This window comes from Panthera uncia, assembly GCF_023721935.1.
Source record: "Panthera uncia isolate 11264 chromosome B3 unlocalized genomic scaffold, Puncia_PCG_1.0 HiC_scaffold_1, whole genome shotgun sequence".
Taxonomy (NCBI): Eukaryota; Metazoa; Chordata; class Mammalia; order Carnivora; family Felidae; genus Panthera; species Panthera uncia.
This window is the reverse complement of record NW_026057582.1, coordinates 82,282,186-82,291,840: the sequence shown is the minus strand read 5'-3', so window position 1 is coordinate 82,291,840 and position 9,655 is coordinate 82,282,186. Positions and strand designations below refer to the sequence as shown.

Here is a 9,655-nt window from a genome sequence, read left to right as displayed (position 1 = left end):
TTTTGAAAGTAACGATTACATGTTGAAATGCTAATGTTTGGGATATACTGGGTTAAATAAAGTATAATCTTAAAATGTCACCTACTTCTTTTTTTTTTTTGAAAAATATGGCTGCTAGAAGTTTTTAATGGCACGTATGGCTTGCGTCCTATTTGTCTTGCAGAGTTTGCAACATGGAGGTTGTTTGCAAACTTGGTAAAAGTAGGCTGCCTGAGATTAAGTAATATGTAGCAAATTCTTTATACTCAGATGAGACTGAATCATTACCTTATACTGTTAAGTCTAAAGTTAAATAACAAAACTTACCACTAAAATTTCTCCTAGACTTTTTGGTGCGTACATAAGTGATTTAATAATTTTACGCACATTGACAATGTAATATATAAGTATTTAAATGATTCTTTGAAATAAACTCTCAAATGGCTTTTCAATCTTTTTTTTAACCGGTTTCTTTTTTTCCTTTTTTGTCTTCTTTCTTTCTTTTTATTTAATTTATTATTTTTAATTTAAAAAACTTTTTTTTTTTTTTTTTTTTTTTTTTTTTTTTTGCATATCTGGCCAGGAAACTTCATGGTGTTATGGTCAACTTGCCGCACAACCGTGTTCAAATCTGTCACCAACAGGTTCATTAAAAACCTGGCCTGCTCTGGGATTTGTGCCAGCCTGGTGTGTGTGCCTTTTGACATCATCCTTAGCACTAGTCCTCACTGTTGCTGGTGGATCTACACCATGCTCTTCTGCAAGGTCGTCAAATTTTTGCACAAACTCTTCTGCTCCGTGACTATCCTCAGCTTCCCTGCCATTGCCTTGGACAGGTAAGATCAGGTAGCCAGGGGTTCACATTTTTTTTTTTTTCAAGTGCATGGAAATATTAGCATCACAAAGCAAAATGGCAAATAGTCGGTGTTCCACACTTTGCTTTGTAGTCTGCTTGGGGTCAAGTGAAAGAGAATGAACGTTTGAAACAGATGACTCACAAAAGTCATGTTGATTTCACGGCAGCTACAGAAAATAAGACCTTTAGAGAAGATGTGGCATTTGTGGGGGATACATCATGAAGTTGCTGGGGCAGACTGGATCATGATGTTGCTTCAGCTTGGTTGGAATTGGTGGCATTGGCGTTGCAATTTGTAGTAGATTGCGCATCTGATTGATAACTCTGCAATTAGTGCTTTTTGATGTAGGATGAAAATGTTTCTGGAAGAAAAAGGGAACAGTTCAGTGGTTATTTAACAAATGACTATATAACCAGTTGGAGTTGGCAAGACAATGGCAGAATTCCTCCGGAGGATTTATTTCCAAGCCTTTATACTGTGGTGGTGGTTGTTTTCTCTTCCCATCCTCTTTATAAGGGTGTTCATTTGGAAATGAATCATATTTTAGCTACTGCCATCATACATAATTTGATCAAATTCATCAGGGTCAAGTGTGAAGATTTCAGTAATCTACAGCTTCCTGCCTTCTCTTTTTGTTGATAGCACTTAGTGAAGACCATTTCAGATAATAAAACATTTTAGAGAATAGAACTAAACAAGCAGACAAGAGCTGGAAGGCATTTTGCATCCATGAGTACTTTCGATTTCAAGATTTACAGAGAGGAAAAGTTCCTGAGGGGAAGTGTTGGCTCTCTGGCTTTATCCCCATTGATAAATTTAACTACATTTTGGATGAATTTGGAATTTTTAAACTCGTCCGTTCAAAACACACTTAATTCCTTAATGATCTATGAGGGCATGGATTACAGAACCAATCTGTGGAGTCACTTCAGCCTCAGACCTGGACTTCTGATTGAATCAACTGCCCAGGGTCATCTGCATGGAAGGACATAGAGTCACACAAAGTCCCCAGTGTACTAAGAGGAGTCATTGACTTTGCGGGTAAGAGAGAGGGCTCTGGAGCCTCAAGTTAGCTTTAAGTCCTACGCACACTGCTTTTTTGCTGGGTTGCTTTGGGCAAAGTGGCTTAACCTTTCTGAGCCTAAGGTTCCTCAGTAGTAAGAAAAGTTAAGTGAATTATTTATGGCCTGTGCTTGGAAAGGCTGCACCAATATTTGTTTGTCTTGAGGTTTCCCTTTTGATTGGCACAGCTTTCCTTAGATATATTGTCTGCAATTATTTTACCGTCAGATCTTGCTAGGAGCCACTTTAGCTCTTTGGGAGTTTATCACTAGAATTTCACCATCTACAGGGTCAGCAGAAGCAGGTGACAAAGCCAAATGTCACAGGCCAGGGTGTTTTGTGTCTGCATTCCTGTTCATAGGGGTCAGTGACCCAGCAGATGCAGCTAATTGTTACTTTGTGGGTATCTAGCCTCCGTAGGCAGGACTTTCTATTTTCTTAGAAGAGAAATCAGAAATCTGGAGTTTTACCATTTTTATTTTTTTTAAGATTTTATTTTTTAAATGACCTCTACACCCAACGTCGGGCCTGAACTCATGACCCTGAGGTCAAGAGTGGCATGCTTTACCAACTGAATCCGCCAGGTGCCCTGAGTTTTACTATTTTTAAATGTTGGCAACTAATTCTCATTCAAAAAAGATTCTGTGCGTCACTCAATCCCTTCGGCAAGCTGAACGTGCCCCATGTCATGCCATTTTGCCGTGTGTGTCTCTTCCGTGCTCAGCAAGATGTCTCTGAATATCTGGAAAGTGCCATCGCACAGCCCTGGAATCTAGCAGGGTAAGGTTGGAGTGAAAAGTCCACTTACAGCCGGGTGGATGCCCTAATGCATTTTGTGTTTTAACTATTCCATGTTCACAGCAGGGGTCCTTCCCACGCTCCTTCTGCCACCTGCTCGGTGAGGTCTTCCATCTTCCGTCCACGAGGTGGGCTTTTCTTTCTTGAAAGTGTTCTTCAACCGTTTTGTGGAGATACTATTTACATGTCATAAAATTCACCCATTTTAAGTGTACAAGTTAATGAATCTTCGTATTTTTACAGAGAGGTGCAGCCATCACCGCAACTGACATTTAGAACATTTCCATGACCCTAAAAAGAAACCTCCTGCTCGCTTACGGTCACTTCCCTTTCCCACCTCTGGACCAAGGCAACCACTGACCTACCTTCCGTCTCTATTTGTTGCTTTTGTGGACATATCTTATTGTGGAGTCATTCAACTTGTTTTGTGTCGAGCTTCCTTCACTCAGCTTAATGTTTTCAGGGTTCATCCATGCAGTAGCTTTACAGCTTCGTCCCTTATCCCTAGTTCTGTTGAGATATAATTGATGTATAGCAATGTAGAAGTTCAAGGTATACAGCAGAATGACTGGGTTTACGTATATTGTGAAATGATTGCCAGAGTAAGTTTAGTTAACATCCATTGTCTTGTACCGAAACTCCCCGACCCCCCAAAAAAGAAAAGAAAAAAATGTGGTGTTTTTCCTTGCGAGGAGAACTCTCAGAATCTACTCTTAAAATTTTGCTCCATTCTTTTTTTTTAATTATTGTTGAATAAATATTCCCTTGCGTGGATATGCCATGTTTTGTTCACCCATTTACTAGTTGACAGGCATCTGGGTTGTTTCCACTTTCTGGCTATTGTGCATCATGCTGCTATGAGCCCTGGAAGATTTTTACAATAGGATGCAGTAAGAGTGTGAACACCGGATTCTGAACATGTTGCCATCGTGCCTGGAAGCTATGCAGTAATCCCCGAGGGTTGCTTCTGGGCCCTCAGTGTTAGACAAGAAAATATGTAAACAATAAGAAATCCTTATTCTCTTTTCAGCCAAAAATCTATTGTATTTTTGCTATGATTTAAAAAAAAAAAGTACATAAGTCGTTTTAGTAGGAAAAAAAAAGACTGGTAAAAAAAATCCTATTTTATTATACAGAGAAACAGGTTACTGTCAAGTGTAAGTAGGGCGTGCATGAAGATGAAGGGAAGACAATCCTTTCTCTCACTTCTTTCTCAGATATTTGCGTCATGGCCCTGAGTCAGCAAGTTAGTTGGGAGGCCACTTCCTACATCATCTTCTAGTGATGTAAACATTAACAAAATGATTTATAGCGAGCCCGTGTGCTTTTCCAATACACAGTGGGAGCCTGGTCTTGTTACCTGTCAGTTGCTAAATGGGAATGTGTTCATGTGTGGGCACAACACCTTTACAGTGGACTGATGAGTTGTGATTAGAAATGTATGCGTACTCAGAGAAAGACATTGAGGGCATGCATAACTCATTGTTACGTACTTTCTCTTTCTTTCCCTCCCAGAAAGAGATCTAGAACACATTTCACCACATTCCATCCATTCCTGATCATCCATGGTCATGTGCTTACATCGTATCTCCCTCAGCCTGGAACATTCTCCCCCCAGCCTGTCCCCTGCCCGACTCCACCACGGTGCCACCTTCTGTTGACATTTTCCCAGGTGCTCCTTTTCTGGTACCTCCTTTGTGCACACCTCTAGAAGAGCCATCATCTCCTGTCATAATTGCTCATCTGCATGCCTTTTTTCCGCATGGAGTTTAGGGATGTTCCTGTGTGTCTTTTCATCTTTGTAACCCAGTGCCTGGTGCAGTACCTGGCATATAGGTGGTGCTCAGAGATCCTTGTGGCAGGGAGGCACGCATGCTTATCTGACCCCATAAGTGATGAATGTTAATAGAGGCGGAAGGTCGACTCCAGCTTTAGCTGACCACAGAGACCTATGCTGACCATAGGTCTGATGACTGGTGGCAGCCCTTTCATGACAGATATGGTTCTTAGGGTCTGAAGAATTACTCAGTTTCCCTAAATCGTTGGTGATATTGAAACAAAGTGCTTTTGCAGTTCTGATCACGTTAAAGCTTGAAGGAAGAAAGGGCTGATCTGATTTTAACAAAAATCTAATCGTGCAGGCATTTTAGACGTAATTGTTCTTAGGGTCACTGAGTGATTATCATGGGAACAATGGCTATTGAGCAGGAATAATTTTTGTCAGTTGAATTGATTTTGTGCAAGGACCTTGTCAGAGTCCGTCCTTCACATGGGGCTCATCTGCCCTGGGCGCCTTGTAAATGCTAATGATATCCATGCGTGCACTGTGGCCCAAGGCTGCTTTGGATATGTCTGTACACAAATTTCTTTCTCTTAGTGGCTTTGAAAATTGCACTTACGCTCTTCTAGCCCTTGTAAAATTTTTTTACAAGTTACCTTTACCGTTAAATTGAGAAAATAGATGTCTTTACGTAGAGGGGAGACATCCTTTATATTGAAGGCACTCTTTGGGATCTAATGCTAGTGGCAATATTTATAACTAGCTATGAAATGAAATGATTTACTTATTTCCCTTATAGTCTTGACAGTCCTATATGACAGGGCTCTTCTCTGCTCATTTTTTGAAAAGGTACTTTTTTTGGCCTAGTGTACTTCTATTATGTGGGAAAGTCCTCAAAACTTAAGGTCTAACTTCCTTTTTTTTTTTTTTAAATGTTTTTTTAATCTCTATTTATTTTTGGGAGAGAGAGAATGTGAGCAAAGGAGAAACAAAGAGAGAGAGGACACAGAATCCAAAGCAGGCTCCAGGCTCTGAGCTGTAGGCACAGAACCTGACATGGGGCTCGAACCCACGAACCCCAGGATCATGACCTGAGCTGAAGTCGGACGCTCCACCGACTGAGCCACCCAGGCGCCCCAACCTTTTTTTTTTTAACTTAAAAAAAAAATGTTTCTAAATTTATTTTTGAGAGAGAGAGTGTGAGCAGGGGAGGGGCAGAGAGAGAGGGGGACAGAGGATCCAATGCAGGCTCCAGGCTGAGAGCAGGGAGCCCGATGCGTTACTTGAACTCACGAACCGTGAGATCATGACCCAAGCCGAAGCAGGAGGCTTAACCAACTGAGTCACCCAGGTGCCCCAAGGTCTGACTTCCTAATTCCTCCAGTGGTCCTGTGTATCTTAGGCAGGATAAAAGAACTTGACTCATTTTTCCCCCTCTCGCCTACTTTTGGTGATGTAGATTCCCCGAATGTAAACAGTATCTTCTCCTGTGAAATGAATTTTGCTTGCGCATTTTGCAGGTACTACTCAGTTCTTTATCCACTGGAGAGAAAGATATCTGACGCCAAGTCCCGCGAACTGGTGATGTACATCTGGGCCCATGCCGTGGTGGCCAGCATTCCTGTGTTCGCAGTGACCAACGTGGCCGACATCTATGCCATGTCCACCTGCACTGAAGCCTGGAGCAACTCGTTGGGCCACCTGGTCTACGTGCTGATCTATAACATCACCACCGTCATCGTGCCTGTGGCTGTGGTCTTCCTCTTCTTGATACTGATCCGACGGGCCCTGAGCGCTAGCCAGAAGAAGAAGGTCATCATCGCAGCTCTCCGGACCCCGCAGAACACCATCTCTATCCCCTATGCCTCCCAGCGGGAGGCAGAGCTACACGCCACCCTGCTCTCCATGGTGATGGTCTTCATCTTATGCAGTGTGCCCTACGCCACCCTGGTTGTCTACCAGACTGTGCTCAACGTCCCTGACACGTCTGTCTTCTTGCTGCTCACTGCCATTTGGCTGCCCAAAGTCTCTCTGCTGGCGAACCCTGTGCTCTTTCTTACTGTGAACAAGTCCGTCCGCAAGTGCTTGGTAGGCACGTTGATACAGCTGCATCACCGGTACAGTCGCCGTAATGTGGTGGGTGCAGCGGGTGGGGTGGCTGACGCCAGCCTGGAGCCCAGCCTGCGTTCGGGCAGCCAGCTCCTGGAGATGTTCCACATTGGGCAGCAGCAGATCTTTAAGCCCACGGAGGACGAGGAAGAGAGTGAAGCCAAGTACAGTGGCTCAGCCGACCTCCAGGCCAAGGAGATACTTAGCACCTGCCTGGAGGGAGAGGGGGAGCCCCAGTTTGCGCCTCCTAGGCCGCTCCTGGGCGCGGCGGACTCTCTATCCCAGGTGGCTCCAGCGGCCCCCGCGGAACCTGAAACATTGCCCGACAAGTATTCTCTGCAGTTTGGCTTTGGGCCTTTCGAGTTGCCTCCCCAGTGGCTCTCGGAGACCCGAAACAGCAAGAAGCGGCTGCTTCCCCCCTTGGGTAACACCCCAGAGGAGCTTATTCAGACAAAGATGCCCAAGGTAGGCAGGGTGGAGTGGAAGATGAGCAGAAACAATAAAGTGAGCATTTTCCCGAAGGTGGATTCCTAGTAAGGATTGTAAATCCCTGGAAGCAGCAGGGAGCTCCCGCACCCCTGCCCTCCCTTCACTCTGGCCGGCCCTGCGATTTGTGTGATCTCCTTGCAGCCAACTACGGGTTGACTCTTCCTGTGTGGGCCAAATGTTTTTGGAATGAGAGGGAAACCTATACAAAATCAATTGTCCTCTTTATTGAGGGAGTATATATATTTATCTCAGTGATGTGTGTCCTTGGTATAAAGTTGGTGTTCCTCTCTGTGGAGACAAAAGCTGGATGGTGTGGAAAGGGCCTTGCTTGGAATGGGCCCTCCATGTGCATTTTCTGAGGACCCAGCAGAAATATAGGGAGAGAAGAACATCCGTGAGCTCAAAGGGAGTAGGGGCCCTCAATGGGAAGCCCAAGATAATTATGGAGGGGTGTGGCCACAAAGAAAATGCCCATTTGATTCACTCAACTATGACAAGTATTAAAAATGTTTAATATTGATCTGTATCTTCAGGGGAGATAGGGACTTGGCATTTGACACCTGACACCTTTTCTCTAGAAGGCCTGATCTTATGACTCAGTTTCTCCTGAAACTCTTCGTCTCTTTCACTGGGCTGTAGACAAGGAATGGCTGTCCCACCCCCATCCGACAGATATGGCAACCGCTGTGCCAAGGGGTGAGCGAGGAGATACTCTCTTGATTATCTTGACATTCTTCTAACATCACTGAGGCCTCAGAAAATTACGTCTGCAGTGTTGGTTGGAAAACATTACAAGCACTTTACCAGGTCTTTCCCCATTAAATTGCATTTTTCAACCAAGGGGAGAGAAGCTAAGAGGTAGAGAAGAAAGACAGAAACGTCCGTACCCTGTAGTCTTCTCTCTTCCGATGTTGATCTCGTGTGAAAGGGGCTATGTCGCAATCAGTAGAAGTGAAGTGCATTGAAAAAGATGATCTTGTGCAAACTTTCGGGATTCAGAGGTAATTTAAAAATGCAGAGTTAGTGTAAACTGGATCCTCTGGAAACATCAAGCTAAAAATACTTGATTAGGAAAGGGGATTCTGCCCAAAAGAGGGAGAGAAGTCTGACAAAGATGGCTTCCTTCTGATGAGGACTCCAGAACCCAGGTGTGGCCAGTCTCGTTTTCAGTCTCTTTGCACAACTATGGTTCTCCCTCCGTTGTGGACACAAAAGAGGAACGGGACAGGGAGAAAGATTTAATCATTTTAAATGCCAAGGCAGCACCTAGCCCAGGTGAGCTCTTCACTTCCTCTTTTCCAATAAAGTTTTAGCAGGAGTCCAAGGGCATAGAGAAGGAGGAGGACAGTGTCCTCAACAGGTTAGCCTCCTGGGGGCTCTTATAAGCAATTCAAGTCAGTTTTGGGGTAGATTCACCAGGCTGAATTCCAACCACAGGTGACACTCCACTTTTAATGAGGGCAAATCAAGTGCCAGCTCCACTGTTCTCTCTAGGACATTTTGTTCTTGTTAATAGTATGTGGGGAGGACCATCCAGTGCCTTGAGCAAGCTTGAGTGAAAGTAGGCATTCTCACTGGCAACCTTCCTTCCGATTCCAAGGGCAGTGGTCCTCACGGAACCCCTCCTTTAACCACATGGGCCCCCTGGCCCTCAGAGGAAGCTCAGACTATGTGTGGGGAGTTTCTTGTGATATCTGGTGTGGTGTGGTGTCTTGTGATTCCAGAGTATGAACCCAAAGTCCCTTACTCGGAAGAGGGAAATCCTCCCTTTTTGTGTTTTGTCTCCTTGCAGTGTCGTGCGCTCTTAGCACAAACAGGGGACTGCCACATCCTCTCCGTGTGCCCCCTGCCCCCAGCCCTTTGTGCATGCCATCTATAGCTTCGTGCCCTGGTAGTTAATGGTGGCCCTTCAAGCTTATCATTCAAAACCTTCCCAATCATTACAATTTCCACCAAGGAGAAACGTAATCTGTCAGAAAATTGTGTCTACTTTGGAAGAATTGTCAAACGTAGCCACTTTGGTGTTGTTCTGATAATATATATGTACAACTAATGCATTCGGGTGAGGCACAATTGGGTAGTTCTTTCTTATGTATGTTTGAAGCAGATGGTTGACTTCTAGCAGGTCATTGCCAGGTATATTTCTATAGTCTTTGAAGAATTACATTTTAATAAAAAAACTGAAAAGTCATTTCTGAACTCAAAAAAAGTTTAATGAGCTATTTTTTTTTTGTTTCTTCTTTTCACTCTCAAGTGGGCATATTAATGTAAACCATGAATGTTGAGTTAATCAAAATTACAGTGATAGTGGGAAGGTAGAGGAGAGGTAGACGGGATGATTGTACGAGACAGCAATCCTCACTTACCCTGACAAGAGGCAAATTATGTCCAAAATGGGTAGTGCAGAAGAGAGTAGAATACACATATTTAGAAATAACGGAGATGTGTGACTGTCCAACAGCTAAAATTATGGCAGGTCCTGGTCTCTGGGACTGCTTTGTTTGTTTTAAGCCTTTTTGTTATATTTTAAAACATTCTACATATCTAGATAAAAATACAAATCAACTTTTAAAAACTTCCG

At 43.8% G+C, this 9,655-nt stretch overlaps 1 protein-coding gene across 1 annotated transcript; it reads left to right on the top strand.

Moving 5' to 3' along the window:
- The first annotated feature begins 567 nt into the window (after window positions 1-567).
- Window positions 568-9,277, top strand: GPR176 (G protein-coupled receptor 176). The gene is made up of 2 exons (XM_049613334.1): window positions 568-815; window positions 5,997-9,277. Exons 1-2 carry the CDS (start codon window positions 571-573, stop codon window positions 7,117-7,119), a joined length of 1,368 nt encoding a protein of 455 aa, XP_049469291.1. The 5' UTR covers window positions 568-570; the 3' UTR covers window positions 7,120-9,277.
- The last annotated feature ends 378 nt before the right edge of the window (window positions 9,278-9,655 follow it).

Bases quoted from the DNA above. Each gene is read 5' to 3' on its own strand.
- GPR176 (XM_049613334.1), top strand. From the start codon at position 571: ATGGTGTTATGGTCAACTTGCCGCACAACCGTGTTCAAATCTGTCACC. The intron at 816-5,996 runs GTAAGATCAGGT...CGCATTTTGCAG, and splicing joins CCTGCCATTGCCTTGGACAG to GTACTACTCAGTTCTTTATC.